Here is a 23,896-nt window from a genome sequence, read left to right on the forward strand (position 1 = left end):
AGCAGAAGCTATAGACTCTGAAGAAACTCAATGTGTTTTATTCTGTTGTTCATAGTGTACTATAACAGTTCACCTTCTAGAAGCCATAGAGACAAATACTGTTTGGCTTCAGGATGCTGTCTTTGAAATCTTATTATTTTTAACTACAACGCTTTAATTTCAGACACATTCTTAGCTTATAAAATATATTTTGCTGGGCGGTGGTGGTGCACGCCTTTAATCCCAGTACTCGGGAAGAAGAGGCAGGCGGATCTCTGTGAGTTCGAGACCAACCTAGTCTACAAGAGCTAGTTCCAGGACAGCCTCCAAAGCCATAGAGAAACCCTGTCTCGAAAAACCAATATATATATGACTATCATATTGCTATAGGAAATATTCTAGTTTTTCCTAATAGTGACAAAATGTAGAATATTGGGTACATCATATTCCTATTAGCATATCTGCTTTGTTACATTCAGAGTTTCCCAAATATCTTTTGTGCATATTTTTGAATTACTACTTATGAATTGTTTACAATTGTCTTAGTGATACCCTCATTTTGTTCTGTTCCCATCTATTTTGTTTTGCAGCTGGGGGCTCATACTTTATGATTTCCCGGGCCTTGGGCCCAGAGTTTGGTGGGGCTGTTGGCCTCTGTTTCTATCTTGGCACCACATTTGCAGCAGCCATGTATATTCTTGGTGCCATTGAAATTTTTCTGGTAAGTAGTTAATTATGATCTATAATCTAGAAGCTCTGTGGGTTTGTTTTCTTTTTTTTTTAAAGATTTATTTATTTATTACATATACAGTGTTCTGCCTACATGCCAGAAGAGGACACCAGATTGAATTGTAGATGGTTGTGAGCCACCATGTGGTTGCTGGGAATTGAACTCAGGACCCCTGGAAGAGCAATCAGTGCTCTTAACCTCTGAGCCATCTCTCCAGCCCCGGGTTTGTTTTCTTAGATATTAGTTTCTGAGTTCAGGTGTGGCAGCCAGTCAGGTGGTGACTGCTATGACTGTGCTCTTACCATGACTCTGAGGCAAGAAGGTTGAGGTGTCCTTCACCTGCCTGTACTTTCCCCTCTATCTGATTGTTCCCAACTCTATCACCTCAACCAGGGAGTTCATATTGAGGTAGAAAAGACTTATGCCAATGTGGGAAAGTAAAATAAAGCTCATTTGTATATACCATATATGTATGTGTTTCGGTGTGTTGAATACATGTGTGTAGAGGCCAGAGACCAAGCTGGTTCCTCACCTGTTGTTTTATGAGATGGGGTCTTTCCCTGGGGGCTCACCCCTCCAGCTGGCTGACCAGTCAGCCCTGGGTGTCCTCATGTCTTCACCTTCCCAATGCTAAGATCACAAGCATGTGCCGCTGTGCCTGGCTTTTCACATAAGTCCTGGGATTCAACTCAAGTCCTAATTCTTATGCAGCAAAGCATGTCACTGACTGAACTGTATCCCAGCCTTTCTTTTTGATAAGTTTATCCCAATGAAAGAGTGTTCATTCTCTACTCATATTATCAATCTTTACTATAGCCTTTTAAATAAATTTTTTCTTTTTCCCATTTGGGAATATAGATATTCATAGTAGCAATTAGAAAACAAAAATAATCCACAAAATAACATTTGTATAGACATTCTAGAGATAAATAAAATTTGGTTAATTGTACCCAGTGAGGCACATAACTTTAATTTCAGTACTTGGGAGACAGAAGCAAGTGGATCTCTTTGAGTTCTAGGCCAACTAGGGCTACATAATGAGACCCTTTCTAAAAACAAGTTAATAGAAGAAAAGATAAAAAAAATTGTTTTAATCATTATTTGTTTCAGCTTTCCTTTCCTTCATAAAAGTAACAAACTGCTAAAGCTTCTCTACTTGATTGTTTTTAATGACATCATTTCTTCTCTGCTTCTTTCTTTTTCTAACAGGTGTATATTGTCCCTCGTGCTGCCATCTTTCACAGTGATGATGCACTCAAGGAATCAGCAGCCATGCTAAATAACATGCGTGTCTATGGCACAGCCTTCTTGGTCCTCATGGTCTTAGTGGTATTCATCGGCGTACGCTATGTGAATAAGTTTGCCTCACTTTTCCTGGCCTGTGTAATTGTGTCCATTTTGGCTATCTACGCTGGTGCCATCAAGTCTTCCTTTGCTCCACCACACTTCCCGTACGTGGCTGTTTTCACCTAAGAAGTTGGGTAGTCAGTGACAGTATCTGGTGATGTTTCAATCAAAATTTCATGGAATGATTTCCCTATTGGCACAACTTCCCAGCAGAATGCTTCCTGACAAACCATCATGTTGACCCCTTTCTCACTTCTGAAGTGTAGTCCTAGCAGCTGTAGCTATCATTAAGGTATAGCTATTTAGGTTCCCCCCTTCACCCTCATAGTGCTTGTGTTTATGTGAGCCATCTGTGAAGGACTTAGCAGTCATAGTCATTACCAGCTACCTTTATAAGGCATTTAAATGTCCAATGGCTTTTTTAAAATAAAACCAATTCAAAAGAATTCTAGAGTAGCAGTCTGGAGAGAGGACTCTGTAGCTGCGAGCACTGGATGATCTTTCAGAGGACCTGGGTTCAGTTCCTAGCACATACATTATGGCTCACAACTCTAGTTCCAGGGGATCTGATGCACTCTTCAGGCCTCTACATGCTTCAGGCACACAACTAGTGCACATACATGTAGACAAACACCCACACATTAAACAAGTCTTTTTTTAAAAAAGAATTACTTAATTTGTTTAATTACTTTCTTTATTCTTGCTTAGTGCCATAACTGCTAAGAGTTACTAGGTATAAAATAAAGGAAATGAGTGTCATATCACATGTATGTATTCCTGTGTAGAGGACATATATGCCATAAACAGTGCAGTAGTGAATTGATGGATTTGTGCAGAGCCTTCACTCACAGACTGACCTATTTGTGACACCAAGGCTGGTTGGCGCTCAGTTATTTCTAATCTTGTTACAGAAGTTGCTTTTGAAGTCACATAGATCAGCTGGAAATCAAATTTATTGGCTCTGTGGTGATTTAAGCAGGTTACAGAAAAAAAATTTCACAATGAAAAACAAGGCAAATTCAGAGAAGATGAATGACTTTTCCCAAAGTCAACTAATGGTAGGGCAAGGGCATGAACTTTGAGATTTCCTGACTGCTATTTGGTGTTGTTTCTATGTGATGTTAAGTTTTAGGTTCCACATTTTAGTTGTATCTCAACTCCGGAATTTCCACTTTGTTTCAGGGTCCCCTTTGGGGCTTCTCCACTTTTGTTTGGTTGGAAAAACAATCACAGTGCATGTTATTTTGTTTTTAAAATTCCAGCATAATATATTTTAAAAAACTGTAGAGGAACTATGAAACAAAACTAGGGATTGTTAAGAGTTGTTGAAGCAAGTGATATGCGGTTCATTATGCATGTATGAACACTGCAGATTCTAAGCCTTGTTTTGTTAGCCCTCAGAAGTATTTTACTATGGGTCTATTACTCCATCCTTGTTTATGTCTCTGGGTAGAAGAAAAAATAAATCTGCAGTTAATGTTTGTATCATCCTTAAATTTCCTCTAGGCTTAAGGTCAAAAACGGTTTTCTCTTGGGCCATATGGATGTGCTAGTCAGGCTGTCCTACAACAGTAGCCAGAAGGCTCAGCAGGACAAGCAGTTCCAAAGGCTCTTAGGAATGTAAAACCCCCTCTCCTTTCATTTCCGACCTTCTTTTTTTCCATCTCTGCCCCCATCCTCTGCCTCAAAAGAAAGCAAACATATGAAAATATTAGCATTGGAGCATATTTCTTAAAAATAAGAGAAGTACTCTGGGATTCGGTGGTGGCGGTGGCGGTGGCGGCGGGGTGTTCATATGTGTACCTGTGGAAACCAGAAGGAATCAGGTGTCCTCCTCTGTTGCTCTCTGTCTTATTCCCTGAGACTCCCTAGCTAAACTCACCATTGTTTGCATTGTTGAGCTAGAGTGGCGGGCCAGCAAACCCAGCCTTTCTGTCTCATCCCCAGTGCTGTGAGATTACAGGCATGTATGAGCATGCCAGGCTTTTGCCTGTGTGCTGGAGATCTAAATTCAGGACTTCATGCTTTTGTGGCAAGCACTTGAACACCATTGAGCCGTCACCTTAGCCCTCCCAGGATTCTTTCTGGCCTGAAAATGGATGAATAGCCAAATATGTTCAGAAGATAATTCAGTATAGCTTCTTTGTACGGTCCTTGTGTTTGAATATCACCTATATGTATCATTTGTATGACCTTGATCTTGGGCAGAATATTGAGTTTCTGTAAACCCCAGTGCCTCCAGCCACATAAGATAAATGTAAAAATATTGTGAGATCTGTGCAGATTATACTGGCAGGAAATGCAAGTCACCATGATTCACAGTGCTGGTCAGTATTGCTCGTCCTTTCCTACACATGGCAGTAGAATCTCTGAGGAATGGGATCGTTTTTTTCCCTTTTACCAACCTCTTTAAAGCTTAGTTTTCTCTGTTCTTTTTTTCCTTCCTGATCTTCTCTGTTTGCTTTGCTTTAGGGTCTGCATGCTGGGCAACCGCACTCTTTCATCAAGACACCTTGATGTTTGCTCTAAGACCAAGGACATTAACAACATGACAGTGCCATCAAAGCTATGGGGATTCTTCTGTAACTCAAGTCAATTTTTTAATGCCACCTGTGATGAGTACTTTGTTCACAATAATGTCACCTCAATCCAAGGCATTCCTGGGCTGGCTAGTGGTATCATTACTGGTAAGTTACCTTAATAAGACTCATTTTGTTTCATGTTTTTTTTTCTTTAAGGAAATTGGGGGAAATAAACTTTTCCATCTTAGTTTTTTTGTCTCTTTTTGCATTTTACTATAATATGTATAATAAGTTTATTATACTTTATACATGCATATTATATATTTTGATCATATCAACACATACCCCCTACTCTAATTTGTTTAGGATTGCTTATAGGTTCATGGGTGATGTGTCGTTTATAACAGTATGGTTCCCTTACTAAAGAAAAATGTTTCTCCCTCCCACATCAACCATTAGCTGGTTATAAAGCCTCAGGGATGGGTGGGGTCTTGTGAGTGTCTGTTGCTCATAGGACAGGGTATAGATAGAGCCAACTTTATGAAGATCTCGTGCAGGTATTCAGAGCTGCTGAGTTCAAGCATGCAAAGGCCATATCACAAGTCATTCTGTATCATTCCCTCCCTTCCTCTGGATTTTCCATTATTTCAGCCCCCTTTCCTACAATGTTCCCTGAGCGTTGAATGGGGTGACAGATTATTTTTATGACTAAACATTAAACAGGAAGTTATTCTTATCACTTTGACCAGTCGCTAATGAACCTCCACAGTTAACATTGCCTACTGTAAAAAAAGAAATTTCCCTGACCAAAGCTGATAGCCTCACTAGTACATAAGCATACACATAGTTGTTTAGAAGGCAATTTGACAACCATAGCATGTCCATTTAGCAAACACAGGCCATGGCTTCCCCACTAGGGCCAATGACCTAGAGTGATGATTGTGATTGCAATGATGAAGGTTGAACCAGGGGTTGTCTGACAAGCACCACATGGCTCTACCACTGAGCTGCACTCAGGTGGCTGTCTAAGGCTCTTCTGGTGGACATGGCGTGGATCCCTGTGTATATGGATGACCTTAAGCTCACTCCCCCTACCTTAGCCTTCTGAGTACTGGCAGGATTGTAGGCACGTACCACCATACCCAGCATATTTCTGCTTTTCTCTCAGTGAAATTTTCTGTATCTAGAGCTCCCTTGCAGAGTACATCTCTTAAACTCTCCTTCTTTTGAGAACAGAGGCAGATAGGTGACTTTTTAGCCTAGGATAGGATAAAATATTTTTCTTTTGCAATATTCTTCATGCTAACGTCCGACTTCTAGGCTTATAGCAACTCCTCTTGCTTTGGGCTCCTGACAAACTGGGACTATGGGGATTTGCCTTTGTTTCTGACTCAATGTATTCTTGAAAAATTGCCAGTGATCTTCCTGCAGTAATAGCTAAAATAGAACTGTTTTAATGTCACCAGTCACACATTTTTCCTAGCTCAGCTAAATTTCTTAAATTCTTTCCTTAAATGAAGTCCATCTTAAATGTTTTGTTCACAAATTTCTTTGCACATTAAGCAAGTTCATACTAAGGTTAAAAACTGCTTTGATACTAATTGTTTTTTTTGTTTTTGTTTTGGTTTTTGGTTTTTGTTTTTTTTTTGGTTTTTCGAGACGGGGTTTCTCTGTGGCTTTGGAGGCTGTCCTGGAACTAGCTCTTGTAGACTAGGTTGGTCTCGAACTCACAGAGATCCGCCTGCCTCTTCCTCCCGAGTACTGGGATTAAAGGTGTGTGCCACCAGCGCCCGGCTGATACTAATTGTTTTAAAAATAGATTTTACATTTGATAACTAATTTAAAAATAGGCTTTATGGGGCATTTAATTTAGTCTGCTTTTACTAATTTATATTAGAAAAGTTAACTGCATTTATTATGCCAAAGCATTTTATAAAATTAGAACAAATGAGAAATAGAATTGGTTATATTCTGCAATACTTATATGTGTTCATGTTGAAGAAACAATGGCTTTAAAAACTATCCTAGGGGGCATAGGTGGAGGTAAGTACAGTACTTGCCTAGTATGTAAAAGACTCTTGGATAAGTGTCCAGTATAGTAGTTGTAATAATAACAGTGGGAGTCTCTGATTGAATGTTGTTTGGGTAAGAAATCATTTACTTAAATTACTTCCATGTCGCTTATATCCTTATATCCTCTTCCTTCCTACCCACCCCATTCCTCACCCTTTGCAGAAAACCTTTGGAGTAATTATTTACTGAAGGGTGAGATCATTGAAAAGCCATCAGCCAGGTCATCTGATGTCTTGGGCAACTTAAACCATGAATATGTCCTTGCCGACATCACCACCTCCTTCACTCTTCTGGTGGGGATCTTCTTTCCTTCTGTCACAGGTAAGGGGGTAGGCTGTTAGGTTTTAGAAGCCATCAGCCACATTGAGCATGTTTTCTCAGGATATAAGTTTGCCTCCGTCTTCAGTATCAGTATGACCCTAAAGTGCCCAGAAAGCCAAGAAGTTAACTTGGTGTTTCCCCTTACCAGGTATCATGGCTGGGTCAAACAGATCTGGAGATCTGAAAGATGCTCAGAAGTCCATTCCCATTGGAACTGTCCTTGCCATCCTGACCACATCCTTCGTGTGTATCCTTTAACTCGTGGTGATGGGATCATGCAGTCGAACTAAGAGGATAGGTATTTTTATCTAATAATAATAATGAAATTTCTTACCACTGCCTCATTTGCCAGATAGTTGCCCTGCTTCATAAGCATCATTAAAGAAGCATTTTGTAGGATTAGTGAATTTAGCAACTCACCATATGATAAAAGAATCACCCTGAGTGTAGTAACTATGTAAAGGTAAAGGATAACAGTTTCCTTGACTCTCAGCATAACAGATTTAAGCAATGTTGTCCTTTTTGGTGCATGTATTGAAGGAGTTGTTCTCCGAGACAAGTAAGTTTAACAACCATGTGTCTGTCTTGATGACATCTGGTCACTCATAGTGTCAACACAGATATAATCTCAATAACTAATAAAATAGAAAGTGTAAAAGAGCTAAAATGTGTGTGTATGTGTGTGTACATGTATATATATACACACACGTAGACATCTGTCTCTCATGTATCTATATATGAATGAAAGATAAAGGAGAGAGAGTGTGTGTGTCTATGTATCAGACATACAGAGGAATTGAGCTTGTGGGTTTGATCCCAGCAATACAAAAAAAGTTTTAAAAACAGAGATTAAAAATATATGCATAATTTAGCCTATGATAGGATAAAATATTTTATGATTTTTTTCTTTTGCAATGTTCCTCTAGCTAACATCAAAGTTATGGGGTTAAGCAGTCCTTCAGCCTCAAGCAGTAAATGATTATTGATTAATATGGACCAGTGCTATTCTGTAAAACATAACTAATATAGCTCTTCCCCCCAAAAGCTGTGAAGCTGTCTAAACACTAAGTATTTTCCTGGACACCAAGAGCTGCGAGAATGCTGTAGGAAAGCGGAGCAGGACCAGTGAACTGCGTAGTGTCTGCAGCGTGCGCTGTAGGGAGCGGCAGCTGTCCGCTCATACTTGCCATTCTTAATGGGTCACTGGTTTCCTTCAGGAAGCTACTTAGCATTTACTGCCTCTTTTCTCACATATGTTTTATGAGATGTTTGTGGACAGATCTCTCCCTGAAACTTGCTAATTCTTACATTCTTCACATCTTGGTTAGTACCCTCTCTTCACTCCCTATCACAAAGGAAGCTAGGTATTGTTCTAGCCTGCGTGTTTTCCTCATTTTTCCCCATCATCCAAGTATTTTCTAAGACCTGTGAATTCTATCTGCTTTCCACTGTTCAGTGATCCCATCACTCCATACTGGGCTTAAACTTTTTTTCTCTTTATAATCACATAATAATTTCCCTTTGAGTTTTACCGTCTTTTTCCATACTGCTACCACGATGCTCTATCTGTACACCTTTGTCTGTGTTTTTTTCCTTTGCTTCTGTTGGTTATTCCTACTGGGAAGACTCACTTCATCCTCCTTGAGACTAAGCAAAGGGTCTTCTCTCCTATAGTTTTTCATCTTCACCCCCAAATAGAACCCCTCCTCCTTTTGTCTACCCGCTAGATGTGAACATACTGTGGTGTTGCACTTACCCCAATGTATTGCAGCTACTTATTTTCATATTACATTCCCCTGATTGAGCTCTAGGATTCCTGTATATCAGGAATTTACATTATCCAGTATTCTACTATTCATATTCTATCATATGAAATACTGTAATTAATATCTTTATGAACATATACAGAGAGAAAGACACATTATATTATAAATATTGTTGAGGAAAGTAGGTACCAAAGTGTATGTGTGAGTGTGTATGTATAAGGTGTAGTGTATCAGCTGTACTGTTTTTATTGGAAGGGAACAGTGGTGAATTTATACATATATAGAGCTTACTCAGTTCTAGTGTGAAAAATTACTGGTCACTATCTCCTAACATTGCTCATGCCCAGACCTGTGTCTTAGCAGTTTCACTTCTGGCTATATCCAGCAGAAATGTTTCTACATAGGCATTGAGAATCAAAGTTGTAATGTTCTTAAATGGTTCAAATAAAGAATCCAAATAACCATTGGAACTAGAATGTATAAGTTATGTATTAATGTAGTTGTAAGCCATGAAGCTATGAAAGTTAATGAAGCACACAAAAATTTTGCAATTCTCAGAAATCAAATACAAAACGTATGTATCTCAGAATATTAGCAACATACATAAATTTCTTATTCCTATTCCCAAACACTAGTCTTAATTTAACTTAAGCACCTACTCTTACGAGTGTTAATAGTATGCTGTTTTACCTATTTATTTTCTTTCTGGGGGGAAAGGTGTGTGTGTGTGTGTGTGTGTGTGTGTGTGTGTGTGTGCGTGCGCGCGCGCGCACACGCGCATGCGTGTGTATGTCTGTGTGTGTGTGCACGTGTGCGCGTGCACGAGCACGCACTCAAAGGACTAAAGAGATTGTTGGGTGTTCTGCCCTATCATTCTCTACCTTATTTCCTTGAGAGATCCCTCACTTAACCTGGAGCTAGAGTGGCAGCCAGAAAACTGTGGCGATCATCCTGTCTGTGCGCCACAGAACTCTGGAGTTAAAGATGCACACACATCTATCCCCAGCTTTTATATGGGTTTGGAGAATTGGAACTCAGGTCTTCATCATTGCATAGCGAGAACTCTTACTGAGACATCCCCCCCAGACTCTGTATTAGTTTTATATAACTAAAACACACCAGGGATCCTAAAATGTTTTAATATATTAAATTTTGCAGTTACTCGCTCCTAGGAATCTGCCTCAAGGAAAAATATTTTATGTGTCTTTCTCTCTGTATATGTTCATAAAGATATTAATTACAGTAGTTCATATGATAGAATATGAATAGTAGAATACTGGATAATGTAAAAATGTTATAAATAGATGGAAACATACCAAGTATGCATAATGCTAACAAGTTAAGATTATGGACTCTTGAGACTGGAGATGTGGCTTAGTGGTTAAGAGCACAGGGTGCCTTTGCAGAGGACTCACATTCAGTTCCTAGCACCTACATGGCTGCTCACACCTGCCTGTAATTCCAGTTCCAGGAGTTTGAACATCCTCTTCTCCGCCTCTGCAGGCATCAGCATTATACATGGTACACAAACATGCATATGGACAAAGTAAAAAATAATGAACTTTTTTAACTATTGTGAACCTCCTCCCTGCTCTCTCTGTTTTTCTGAACTTTTCCAATTTCCACCCAAAGCAGACTCATTTCCAGGTAGAAAGAGAAATCTGTAAGTGAAGCTTTGCTTGTTTTCTAACTGCATTGTACTGGCGTTTTTTTTCTTAATACAGATATTAATTTTCCCTACACAGTGCTGCGGAGGTTGAACCCAGAGCCTCAGAAATATGCTAAGCTATACCCCCAGCCCAGTAATTTCTTTTTAGACAGGGACTTGGTGTGCATCCTGAGCTGGTCTTGAACTCAAAATGCATACTTGTCTAGTCCAAATTCATAATCCTCCCATCCTGAGGTTATAGGCATTATGTGCCATAATGCCTGCTGTTAGTACCTTTTGATGAAAAGCTATGTACCTTTACATTTTTTAATATTCATGTTTACCTCAGTTTGCGCCTGTAAAAATTATAAGCCAGAAAAATTCACTAGTGATTGTCACCCTAATTTTTCACTGTTTCTTTTCCAGATTTGGGGATGCTGTGAAAGGAAATTTGGTTGTAGGCACCTTATCTTGGCCATCCCCATGGGTGATTGTTATTGGCTCCTTCTTTTCAACGTGTGGGGCTGGACTTCAGAGCCTCACAGGTGCACCTAGGCTGCTACAGGCTATTGCCAAGGATAACATCATACCATTTCTTAGGGTGAGTGACGCTTTGTTGTGCCCTCTTCTCTTTCCCAGGTTTTATGAAAAATGTTTTCTTTTCCAGCTTAAGAATTGGGACATGAATGTAGAGACGTGTAGAGTTTTAGTAGAAGGCCCTCAAAATCCTTTATATATGTTTATATATGATTGCTATGAAGTTATCTTTCAAATGTCTGAAAGTCGACATGGGTCAGTGCCCCTGTGCCTGATGTTTTCCTTCATGTGTACAGGTTTTTGGTCACAGCAAAGCCAATGGGGAACCTACCTGGGCCTTACTTCTAACAGCTGCCATAGCCGAGCTGGGAATTCTCATCGCCTCCCTGGATCTCGTGGCCCCAATTCTTTCCATGTGAGAGCCATTTACTCTCTTCAAGTGTGGTTGCTTAATGATTGTAACATGATTTTCATTAGTCACATAAAAGAGTGATAATGACAGAGTTGACCAAACTCATACTTCACTTACCTTTAAAAATTATTTCTGAGATGGGACTGGAGAGATGAGTGAGTGGTTAATAGCATGTCCTAGGTCTTCTAGAGGACCTAAGCTCAGTTCCCAGCACCCATGTCAGGTGGTTCACAACCACCTATAAGGGAGCCTAACACGTCTGATCTCATATAAACACACACAAACACACACACACACACACACACACACACAATTCTTAAAAAATATCATTTGGGCAGTGGTGACACATGCCTTTAATCCCAGCACTCATGAGGCAGAGGAAGGCAGATCTGTGGGAGTTCAAAGCCAGCCTGATGTACAGAGTGAGTTCCAGGATAGCCAGGGATGCACAATGAAATCCTGCCTTGAGGAAAAAAAAAGGAAAAAAAGAATGTCTCTGAGAACTTTTTGTGTAAGGCTACCTTTTATAAATGATTGTGATTTTTATGGAGGGAGGAGTCTTACCTATGTAGCTTATAAAGCTACTTGTATCCATCTTCCTTTCCTCCTGTTTCTTCTATTTTTTTTTATAATGCTGGCATTTGGACCCAGGGCTTTGTATGCAGCAATGATGCTGTCTATGAAATGCATCTCTCTATGAAGTACATCCTCCAGCCCCTGCTTTTGTTTGTATAAATCATTAGCAATTGATTTCACTGTTGTCCTCTATTCATTTAGCTGTGACTTACAGATGACTTGCTGTCTCCCTGACTCTGTAATAAGCTGGGAATATAAAGGTGTGCAAGGCACATGGTCTCAAGGAACTGATGGTAGATAACCAAGAATTCCCCCACATAGTGTGATGAATGGAGAATGGAAAAGGCAAGCACTGGGCGCCACAAAACAGAAGATACCTCTCAGAGTGACACTTGTATCTTGAAGGATAACTAGATTTTTGAAACAAATGAGGGTGTTTCTTAGTCTACAGTTACAGGGACTCGGTGCCCCCTTCTGGCCTTGTGGTCACTAAGCACACAGTGGGTTGCACATACATATCTTCAGGGAAAAAAACCCACACACATAAAAGTAAATAAATCCTTACTTAGTATGGTGGTAAACACCTTTCAATTTCAGCTCAGGAGGCAGAGACAGACAGATCTTTGTGAGTTTAAGGTTAGTCTGCTCTGTATATCTAGACAGTGAATCCCAGGACAGCTAAGGTTGTATAAGTGAAACTCTGTCTCAAAAAATAAAAAATAAATAAAAGGTGATGGGGGAGGCTAGAAGAAGACAGTATTGAGTTGGAGGTGGAAAAAAAAGAAGTGAAATCCTGAATTAGGGTGAAAGTACTAAAAGGAAAATAAAGAAATCCGGGAAGTTTGAAACAGGCAGAATCATAGAACTTGATAGGTGAATTTGGAGAGAGAATTAATAAGGAAGTAGAAATATGGATGAGTCCTTGAACATCTGGGTAAAGAATGGTTGTGCCAGCCTGGAGAGATGGTTTAGTGACTGCTCTTCCAGAGGACCTGAGTTCAGCTCCCAATACCTACATGGCTACTCGGAATTTTCTGCAATTCCAGTCCCAGGGGATTTAGCATCCTCTTCTGTCTCCATATGCTAGAAGCACATACATGGTACATAGACATAGATGCAGAAAAACACCCATACACATTAGACATTTTTTTAAAAGAAGAATGACTTTTGGGCATCAGCCAAAAGAGAGAACACAGGAAGATGAACCATTTTGCATGAAAAGGTTTTTGAGTTTCTTTACTTCCTGTTTGATAAATGATTATTGGTCTATAAATAGGATTTAGTAGCACAGAGGCCTCTAATTATTTAAAGAAGCCTTCACAGAATCATTTTATAATAATTCCTCTTACTGTTTTTGTCCCTCAAGGTTTTTTCTCATGTGTTACCTCTTTGTGAACTTGGCATGTGCCTTGCAAACATTACTTCGAACCCCCAACTGGAGGCCCCGATTCCGCTACTATCACTGGTAAGTCTTCATCTTGTTCCTCATCTTTCTAGAAGTCTAGGATATTCTGGGTTCCCAATACCATTTATTTATTGGCCAGTCATTCCATACTACTTTAAGTTCAGTTATCACTTGAATTTCTTCTTTCCTATTCTTTCATAACTGTACGTATCACTTTATAATAACTTATAACATCCACAGAACCATAAAGTGCTTATTTACCAGCTGCCTCATTTTTAAGGTTCAGACCTTCCCTTTGTGTATCTTCTCTGTTCTCCTAGCTGAGCACTGGATTTCATCCCTCCTTATCTCCACTTTTATATTCCCACCAGTTTTTGCCCTCACAGTTACAAGAATTTCATTTAGTGATTGAGAGTGAAAGCTGTGAAGTTAGGTAACCCAGGTTTTTAGTTCACCTTGATACTTTCTAGCCCTGTAATCTGCATGAAAGCATATAACCTTATGAAATCTCATTAGTCTAATTTATACCAGGAAGTAATGCATCTAGAGGGCAGTGCTGGTACACAGTAAAGCTCTCAATGAAAAGCTGTGGCACTGTCCTGAAGGAGCCATCTGAGGTTTTTGGCCACTATACCATCTCTTTCCTGTGTTATTTGTTCACGTGTGTGCCTGTTGCTATGCTCTTGTTTTCTAACTTTCCTTACTCCTTCTCTGGCTTCACTTACCAGTAATGGCCAGTTATGTTACATTTATCTAGTAAAAATGTATACCTTCAACTGTTTTTTTGTTTGTTTGTTTGCTTGTTTGTTTGGTTTTTGAGACAGGGTTTCTCTGTATTGTTTTGGAGACTGTCCTGGAACTCATTCTGTAGACCAGACTGGCCTCGAACTCACAGAAATCCGCCTGCCTCTGCCTCCCAAGTGCTAGGACTAAAGGCGTGTGCCACCAGTGCCCAACTCCTTCAACTGGTTTTAACACCTCCCATCCTCCTCCTAGTTAACATTAGTTAAAAGTTTGCAGCGAACTTTTTTTTTTTTTTTTTTTTTTGGTTTTACGAGACAGGGTTTCTCTGTATTGTTTTGGAAGCTGGGATTAAAGGCGTGCGCCACCACCGCCCAGTTTGCAACGAACATTTTTGGTGTTGTATCCTAATATCCAAATTAACAATTTTTCTGCTCACACTTTAATATTCATCACAGGCTAAAAAGGTGATTCTGTACACAAAAGGGCTTCAGTGATACATTGCCTATATAATCTGTTTGCTCAAAACAGTCACTCTCCAGCAGTTTATCTTATTACTAGAAAAAGCTAGCACAGTTTCTCACCAGTCTACTCTGCACTTATGGAGAATTAAATGCCCATAAAAATGTTAGGAATACTAACATCAGAAAAATTTAACATCACATTTTAAATTCATGGCTTTTTTCAACCCCTGCTTTTCCAAATAAATATTAGTTGTCCTTGGGGCTGATAGCACTGTGACCACCCCTCTTTATGTTTACTATTGTCCACTCTCTGTTACAGAAGGCACAGGGTTCACCCTACATGGGCTGGGTGTGAAGGCTCAGTGGTAGATGGCCTGTCTACATGTGCAAGGTTGGGGCACAGCACCAGAAAGAAGAAAAGAAAAAGAAAGAGCCATTGCCTCAGCTTTTAAGGCATATGATTTTTTAGTAATTATTTTCATTGTATTTAACATAAGTTCTGTCTGTAATTTACTGGAAATTTAAATTTTTTTTAAATTTACAGTCCCCACCATAGTCCAGGAAGCATTTCCTAGAACTGGTGTCTTTCCTTGCTGCTTAGAAAGACACTTCTTGATTTATATTTTCTAGGGCCCTCTCTTTCATGGGAATGAGTATCTGTCTAGCGCTGATGTTCATTTCTTCCTGGTATTATGCCATTGTAGCTATGGTAATAGCTGGCATGATCTACAAGTACATTGAGTACCAAGGGTAAGTATGAACTTTACCTTGATCACTTCTGAAAAGGTCAAGAATGGCTGATTTGACCAAACATGGTGGCACACACCTGTAGTCACAGTACTTAGGAAGCTGAGGCAGGAAGATTGAAAATTCAGAGCTGTCCTGGGCTACATACCAAGATTCTTTATCACAAAAAAGAAAAAAGAAAAAGGAAAAAAGAAAGTCATGCAGGACTGGAGAGATGATGGCTCAGTGGTTAAGAGTGTTTGGTTACAAAATCCCTTGAGGCAGCTCACAGCCACCACCATCTCCAGCCACAGAGGATCCAACACCTGTTTTGGTCTGTGGAGACACCTGAACATGCATGAGTATATCTACACAAAGATGCATATACATAAATAAACTTTTAAAAGTACAACACAAATGTAAATATCTTAGCTAAACTGTTCAAGCAGGGAATTGCAATTAATCTTGAATAATGTCAAAACAACCAAAGTCTCAAACAACTTCCAAAAATGAGAATAAATAATATTCTATCTCAGAAGATTTCCTTAGACTTTTTTATTATTTTCAAAATCACAATTACAAGTAATTTCTTAATCTGAGTTGACATTCCACATAGTTCTTTTGAATAGATACAGGATAGGTTGGGGGGTAAGTGAGTAACTCTACCAGCCTGTGTTGTGGATCATCTGTGGTTTAGGGTGGTCAGTCTCACAGTAGGCTCCCCATGCTAGTAAGGGACAATACATAAACCACAGTCATGAGTTTTGATCTTCTACCTTGCACATATTTTACTGTTAGATTCAGAAAAACCTGGCTTTTGTGTTTTTGAACTTGTACTCACCTTAGTATATGTTGACTATGCCTCTTTTTCTCCCAGGGCTGAGAAAGAATGGGGCGATGGTATCCGTGGGCTGTCCCTCAGTGCAGCTCGCTTCGCTTTGCTCCGCCTAGAGGAAGGGCCTCCTCACACTAAAAACTGGAGGTAAAGCAGTTGGCAGAGCTTAGTGGTGTTTGCACATAGCTGACACACATAGTGTGCTTTCTTCATCACCAGACAAAGAATTATGTGGCTCAAGGAACTGGTATCAAGTTTTTAACTACCCCAAAACCTTGTTGCCATACTTACTGTGATGTATTTATTGTTTGTTGTTGTTATCTTTGAAGACTGGTCCATTTCAGACGATACTGAGAACATTTGAAATAACTCAGAACCCTCATTTACCATTCTTCTGATTCCATCCTTTCATCAAGTTAAATGTTTTGTGAAGACCTCCTAGGGTAAAGAAAGAAGTTGCGTCTGTTTCCCACATCTCAGTGTCTGCTCCTTCGCCTCTGCACAGGCCGCAGTTGCTTGTACTGCTGAAGCTGGATGAAGACTTGCACGTCAAGCACCCTCGCCTCCTCACCTTCGCCTCCCAACTCAAGGCTGGAAAGGGACTCACTATTGTGGGCTCTGTCATCGTGGGGAACTTCTTGGAGAACTATGGTGAAGCTCTGGCTGCAGAGCAGGTAAGGCTATGGTCCACTGACCTACAACTCAAGCATTGTGTGCTCTAGCGGCCTACAAGAAGGCTGGCACTGCTCTCGGGAAAGGGGGATGGCTTTGTCCCCAAATGGTGAACCTTTCACATTAGTGTACAATAAAAGTTGGAAGAGCCTTCATTCCTGTTTACTTAAAAATATGTTTCTGAGCCTCGCATGGTGGTGCACACCTTTAAATCTCAACACTTGGATCATCAAGGCAGATAGATCTCTGTGAGTTCAAGGCCAGCCTGGTCTTCACATTGAACACCAGTACAACCAAGACCCTGTCTCACAAAACAAAATAAAAAAAGCTTTTCTATGTGTACCTTGATAAGAGATTTCTGAGGAAATCATGAGTATAGTAAAGCATTTGAATGGTATAATAGATGTAAAAAAATCAGTTTAAAAGAATGTATGTGCATAACTGCTTGTTGACTGACTTTGAATGTAGAGTTTATCAACTTAGTGTCACAAAGCTGTAAGCTAAGTTCAATTAAGCAGGAAGCCCTCAGAATTTGAAGTTATTCCTTTCTCTGTGTGATCTAGGCCTCTGACTCAGTGCTGGCTTTTGAACAGTCATAGTCCCCCAAACAGAAGGAGCCAAAGGGGGTGTCTCTTCTTCGAATGTAAAGCATCACCCGAGAGATTATCAGTAAACATTGTTTCCAGTTAGACTGCAAATCATGAATGTTTGTGTTTGACCCTGGAGGACATTCCTAAATCTGGTGACAGTGGTACCAAAGGCGTCTTTTCTTTTTACCACCTCCTGTATGGTATCAGAAAAACTTTGATTGCTACTTCTCACTAAATTTGCTGAGCAGGTTCTTCTGTGTAAAGAATGAAGCATTTGCCCCGATCCTGTCAGTGATTGGACTAATCTCAGCAGGATTTTAATGCTCATACTGGATTTCATTTGAAGTACTGTGAAACTCTTAAAGAGTAGCAAGGGAGTTCAGAGAACATGTTACTCTCGCAGAGAACTTGAGTTTGGTTCCCAGCAATCATGTTGGGCAGCTGATAATCACCTAATCAGGGCATGTCTGGGATTAACAAGAGTATGGCATTTACACTAGTGAACTTGCCTTGTCAATCAAGAAACTATGCCCAGTATTCACTTTTTGGACAGTCCTGTGCTCAGTGCTTCATCTAAAAAGGAAGCAAGCAGAATAGAGGAAAGGGAAGAGAAGCTACTTGTGGACCACCAGCTACAGATATAAGTATAGTCAGTAAGCACTTCTAGAGTAAAAATAAAGATGACAGTTCAGTAAAGCACATTTGACTTTTTGGACTTTTCTATGGAGATGCAGTCTTAGAATTTGAATAAAGATGGGAATACAGTAATGAGAAGGAATGATGAGTTAACAGATCCAGGGTAAAGTAGTTGAAGGTTTGTATCTTTTTCAGACCATCAAGCACCTAATGGAGGCAGAAAAGGTAAAAGGATTCTGTCAGCTGGTGGTGGCTGCCAAGCTGAAAGAGGGCATTTCACACCTCATCCAGTCCTGTGGCCTTGGGGGCATGAAGCACAACACAGTGGTGATGGGTTGGCCCAACGGCTGGCGTCAGAGTGAAGATGCCCGTGCTTGGAAGACTTTCATTGGTACAAAATGTTTCCTGTACTTACCTGAGGGCCCAGAGGGGGATCACATTGAATCTGTCACCCTAACTCTCCTTAAGTAGAAACTGTTCCATGGTGAAGCATGCTGTTAGAAGGCACCTACGAACTCACAATAGCCTGTATTACCTACCTTTTCCAGCTTTACATTTATGTTCACAAATTATTTATCTATGTCAAGTCTCATCTGTTGTCATTTTTATTAGTCATTTTTCATTTTGATGTCCTCACAGGAAATAGAAATACTGTCTTTCATCAGACTCTCCCAGATTCATACTTTAAGTATGTAGTATCCCTAGTTTCCTGAACCATGTTCCTCCATTAGTTACTAGCTCTCTAGACTTCCCTCAGTGACCTCTGTCTCTTAGTAAAGCGAGATGTATTATGTCAGTGGGCCACATCTTCAAAGAAGTGTCAATGAGGATTACCTTCCTTTCCTGCAGTTCTTGTTTGCATATCCCAGTTCTTTCTTTTCTCCATAGGCACAGTTCGAGTGACAACTGCTGCCCATCTAGCCCTGCTGGTGGCTAAAAATGTCTCCTTCTTTCCCAGCAATGTGGAGCAATTTTCTGAGGGCAACATTGATGTGTGGTGGATTGTGCATGATGGGGGCATGCTCATGCTGTTACCATTCCTACTGAAACAGCACAAGGTATTCTGGGCCACTCTTTTTAAAAGCACTCCCTCTTGCTGTCCTGGCTCACTAGGTGGATGCTGATGATGATGATGCTGATGCTGATGATGATGATGATGATGATGATGATGATGATGATTAAACTGTATAATTGTAGGACTTATAATCTGAAGAGATGGGGCTTATTCTTGGCTGTCCCATAATCCCACCTTCAGCCTTACAAGAAATAGAGTGGGTTTAGGATTTTTGTTTTATTTCATTCTGTTGTTGTATGTTATACCAATCCACCTTAAGTGAAACCCAACAAGTTTATTAAAGTTCTGTATGAGTGTTCAGGAAAAACAAAAACAAAAACAGGATTGCATCAGTTTCAGGGGTAAGTATGTGTATGTTGTGCATATCATACCCAATATACTTATTCTCTGATAAGTTTGTATGGTATCATTGTTATGCTGTGTGAATGGAGCACTCTCAGTGTATACTGAGTGAGGATATGTAGATGTGTTTTACCTTCCCTGTATGAAGCCAGCAGCTGCTCCTGCAGCAGGCAGCAGCTTGGTGCCCTCTAAATCAATTATGATTCATTATACGGAGGTAGCATTCTCTCCCTCAGATTGATGTAGCCTTACACACTGTCTTCCTGCATCCTGAGGATGTGGCCTGCAAGCCCTGTTTGTTCTACCCATGCTTCTGTCTTAAATTGTTCACCATTGGTGGTCAACTCAATCCTCAGCCTCTGTCCTTCCAAGTATCTTATAATTTATATGCCAGGAGTCAGGACAAAGGCCAATTTCACAATACTACATGAGCAAGTTTTGTTTTTTTATGGAATTATGGAATTAAGAAGTTAAAGCCAGATGACGGGCGGTGGTGGCGCACGCCTTTAATCCCAGCACTCGGGAGGCAGAGGCGGATCTCTGTGAGTTCAAGGCCGGGCTGGACCGATAGCCTCCAAAACAATACAGAGAAACCCTGTCTTGTAAAAACCAAAAAAAAAAGAAGTTAAAGCCAGGAATGGCGAAACATGCTGGCAAATGCCACCTTCTTACATCTAATTTTCCATTATACATGGCATTCCATCAGGTATGGCGAAAATGCAGCATAAGGATCTTCACGGTGGCCCAACTTGAAGACAACAGTATCCAGATGAAGAAGGACCTGGCCACCTTCCTGTACCATCTGCGCATTGAGGCTGAAGTGGAAGTGGTGGAGATGGTGAGGAAGTGGAGTTTGACCACCACTCCCTCACCCCAGCTCTCTTACTAGAATCTAGTCTGGGATAGTACTCAGCTATAAGTGTGTTTAAACCCCTAAGCCTAACAAAACCTTAATTTATTGACCTAAGTACGTAGGATGTGTAAATGTTTGGGATTGGTTTTTTTAAATTTGCTTTCTTTTTAAAAAGCGATCTAAATTTTTATTCGTGTGTGTGTGTGTGTGTGAGAGAGAGAGAGAGAGAGAGAGAGAGAGAGAGAGAGAGAGAGAGAGAGAGAGAGAGAGAGAGAGAGAGAGAGAGAGAGAGAGAGAGAGACTCAGAGAACAACTTACAGGAGTCAGTTCTTTCCTTCTATCAAGTGAGTCTTTGGACCCAAATTTGGAGCATCAGACTTGGCAGCAAATGCCTTTACCCACTGAATCGCCTTCCTGTCCCTGGGGTTGCTTTTGATTTGTTATTTATTACACAGCTCATATATATATTATGTATGAGATATATATCTCAAGTTCTTAGCTGCTTAATATGTTTATTCATATTTAATTCATGTTAAAAATCACACTAGTTTTTGTGTGGAAAATACAAACTGCAGTGTTTTTTTAAGGAAACAAATATGATTAAATCATAGAAACTATTCAGTGACTCTGTATTTAATGGACATCCCCCGAACCATGTGTCCTTGTAACTCAAGACTGAACGAAATAGGGAGTGAAAGGTTGATGTGGTCACAGTTTTTCTGAATCAAAGTATGTAAAATAAGAATGTATGGGTGACCCTTTGTTGTTCTTTGTGCCTCCTTTGTGTGCTGTCTGGGGCAGCATGACAGTGACATATCTGCGTATACATACGAGCGCACCCTGATGATGGAGCAGAGGTCCCAGATGCTCCGGCACATGCGGCTATCCAAAACGGAGCGCGACAGAGAGGTAAGAGCTTGCCTAATTGAGCTGGTCTGTTCTCTGAGGACTGTCAACGATATAGAAGACTAATCTTTGCTTCTCATTTTGTCAGTTATTCCCGTATAACCTACTGTCCTTTCAAAACAGTTAAAGGATGAGGAAAAGAACAGGTAGAGTAACTGTTTGGCCTTCCCCAGGCACAACTGGTAAAAGATCGAAACTCAATGCTGCGCTTAACTAGCATTGGTTCTGATGAGGATGAAGAGACAGAAACTTACCAGGAGAAGGTGCACATGACTTGGACCAAGGATAAATACATGGCTTCCCGGGGACAAAGGGTCAAGTCAATAGAAGGATTCCAGGACCTACTTAATATGCGTCCGTAAGTGTTTCCACTCACAAGCTTATCCTGTAATACAGTATCCTAGACAGTGGTACATAAGTGATTTTACCTGGATACAGTCACATAGAATGGGGTGTTTTCATCTTGACTAAATCATCTATTGTTTGCCTCTGAAGATTAATTCCCAATTAAAAATTGGTACAAACTAACCATTCTTTTTTCCTATACATTGTTCATTTCTGTATTATTTGTCGATTATTATAAAATAAGCAAACAGAATGAGAAAACCAGGCCATTGAGATAATAGCTTGTTGCCAAGCCTTAGGACCTGAATTATCTTTATTGATAATATAACAAAGAAATTATCAGATTATTCATAGTCAAGTAAAATGGCCCTGGGCATCAAAATAAAGAGTACTTGTAATTGGTTTTCCTTTTGCCTTAAGTACCTTACTTCTTCCCCGCTCAGGGACCAGTCCAATGTGAGACGGATGCATACAGCAGTGAAGCTCAATGAAGTCATAGTTAACAAGTCCCATGAAGCAAAACTGGTTTTGTTGAATATGCCAGGACCACCCCGAAACCCTGAAGGTGATGAAAACTGTATCCTTTCTGAGAGCAAAGCTGCCAATAAGAAAGAAAAATCTGCTTAGCCTCTTATTAGACAAGGCAATGGTTAAAGTAGGTCTGTTCCCCACTTCCCTCTCTGAGGAAGAGCTGAATGCCATAGGTAAGGATACTTCCAAAGATGTGAGATTGACCGATTTCTCCTCAGGAAGTTGGGGCAGATAGTGATAAACCGAGAGATAGAACCCACGTCCATTCTCCATCTAGTGTCTTCCTCAAAGCCTGCTTTGGATGGAGTTAGTGGAGAAGCACTTGAGATGGGACTTCATAACAGAAGTTAGAAAAAGGCCTACAGATTCTCTTTCATCCAGGTTGTTTTTGGGAACCCTCCAGCCTGCAGTGACACAGACTGGCCCCTTCTTAGCAGCAGCATTGAGGAAAAGGGGAGTGATTTATTAATGAGAAAAAAATGATAGGAAAATCTAACTAGAAATTCTGTGGGTTCACTCTAGAGATCTTTTGAGCCTGGTATTTTTTAGTTGTTTTCTAATTTTAGGTGGCATTTTTGTCAAAAGAGACATATTGCCAGTTCTAGTTTTCATTTTGGTTTTTCGAGACAGGGTTTCTCTGTGCAACAGTCCTGGCTGTCCTGGAACTCAGGCTGGCCTCAGACTCAATGTCTTCCGAGTGCTGGGTTGAAGGTGTGTACCACCATGGCCTGGGTAATTTTCATTTTTTAATTGTGTGTGCATACTGGCATATGAATGCACATACACCATACCACAGCATGTAAAGGTCAGAGGGCAACCTTTGAGAGTTAGTCAAACTCAGGTCATCAGGCTTGCACAGCAAGTGTCTTTACCTGCCACCCCCCTTAACCTTTCTTTTCATGTGTCTGTTGCCTGCATGCATGCTTGTGCATGTCTGGTTGATATTCATGGACGTCTCAACAGGGTGTTAGATTTCCTGGAACTGAGTTACACATAGTCATGGGCCACCACATGCATGCTGGGAGCTCATAGCCAGGTCCTCTGAAAGAACATCATGTGTTCTTAACCCTGAGACATCTCTCCAGTCAGTTAAAACTTTTTATTTATGGCAGGCAATGTGACTAACCCTTAAGCCCAGCATTCAGGAGGCAGAGGCAGGCAGATCAAGGTCAGTTTAGTCTATATACTGCATTTCAGCCCATCTTGTGTTACACAGTGAGAGTCTGTCTCAAAAGTATTTGTGTTTGAATTTATGTGTGTATTTTCCTCACTCATTCTGAAGAATTGAACTCAGGTTGTCAGGCTTGTCAGGAAATTCTTTCAGTAGTGGGCCATCTCGCTGTTTGCCTGGTTTTAAATCACATTCAGAAAATAACAAGGGCTAAGACTATTACTCGCTGATAGAATGTTTACCTAACATGCATGAGACTCTTGGGTTAGTTCCCAGTAACTTGGAACTAGGGAGGGAAGGAACATATGAGAATATCTTATATTAACTATGCAAAGGGTCTACATCCCAGGACTATTTCATAGGTTTAAAATGAATCTAGTTTCAGACTTGGTGGTACAAGCCTATATAATCTCAGCTACTTAGGAAGGTGAAGAAAAATTACCAAGGTCTGCTTGGATGACATAGTGAGTCATGACCAGTCTGAGCAATTTAGTGAGACCCTGCTTCAGAATTTCAAAAAAATTAAAATCAGAGCAGGTGGAACAGTTGCACAGAGTGTTTGCCTAGCATGCACGAGGCCCTCATTTTAATGCATAGCACTGCTGAAAAGAATGGGAGGGTTGGTGTATAGGTGAATGTTGACTCTATACATATAATAGGCTTCTCCTATTCTGAGTATATAATTAAGAGAAA

At 40.3% G+C, this 23,896-nt stretch overlaps 1 protein-coding gene and 1 long non-coding RNA gene across 4 annotated transcripts in view; one reads left to right on the forward strand and one right to left on the reverse strand.

Annotated features, from left to right (window-relative positions):
- Slc12a6 (solute carrier family 12 member 6) overlaps positions 1-23,896 on the forward strand; it is an 82,233-nt gene that overhangs the window by 55,509 nt on the left and 2,828 nt on the right. For all 3 annotated transcript variants that reach the window (XM_005064779.4, XM_040746004.1, XM_005064780.4), the window contains 18 exons: positions 570-700; positions 1,919-2,160; positions 4,529-4,743; positions 6,814-6,972; positions 7,121-7,219; positions 7,474-7,531; positions 10,813-10,987; positions 11,220-11,338; positions 13,278-13,376; positions 15,152-15,271; positions 16,125-16,229; positions 16,588-16,756; positions 18,176-18,371; positions 18,869-19,038; positions 20,104-20,235; positions 21,052-21,159; positions 21,330-21,514; positions 21,945-22,078. In XM_005064779.4, coding sequence (XP_005064836.1) covers positions 570-700; positions 1,919-2,160; positions 4,529-4,743; positions 6,814-6,972; positions 7,121-7,219; positions 7,474-7,531; positions 10,813-10,987; positions 11,220-11,338; positions 13,278-13,376; positions 15,152-15,271; positions 16,125-16,229; positions 16,588-16,756; positions 18,176-18,371; positions 18,869-19,038; positions 20,104-20,235; positions 21,052-21,159; positions 21,330-21,514; positions 21,945-22,078 — 2,616 coding nt within the window. The remainder of the gene's footprint in view (positions 1-569; positions 701-1,918; positions 2,161-4,528; positions 4,744-6,813; positions 6,973-7,120; positions 7,220-7,473; positions 7,532-10,812; positions 10,988-11,219; positions 11,339-13,277; positions 13,377-15,151; positions 15,272-16,124; positions 16,230-16,587; positions 16,757-18,175; positions 18,372-18,868; positions 19,039-20,103; positions 20,236-21,051; positions 21,160-21,329; positions 21,515-21,944; positions 22,079-23,896) is intronic.
- On the reverse strand, positions 15,788-16,223 carry LOC121140468. Its single transcript, XR_005877309.1, has 2 exons — positions 16,089-16,223; positions 15,788-15,974 (listed from the first exon to the last, which is right to left on the reverse strand). It is a non-coding gene; the product is annotated as an uncharacterized LOC121140468 (long non-coding RNA).

Source organism: Mesocricetus auratus, unplaced genomic scaffold, assembly GCF_017639785.1.
Source record: "Mesocricetus auratus isolate SY011 unplaced genomic scaffold, BCM_Maur_2.0 Super-Scaffold_100004, whole genome shotgun sequence".
NCBI lineage: Eukaryota > Metazoa > Chordata > Mammalia > Rodentia > Cricetidae > Mesocricetus > Mesocricetus auratus.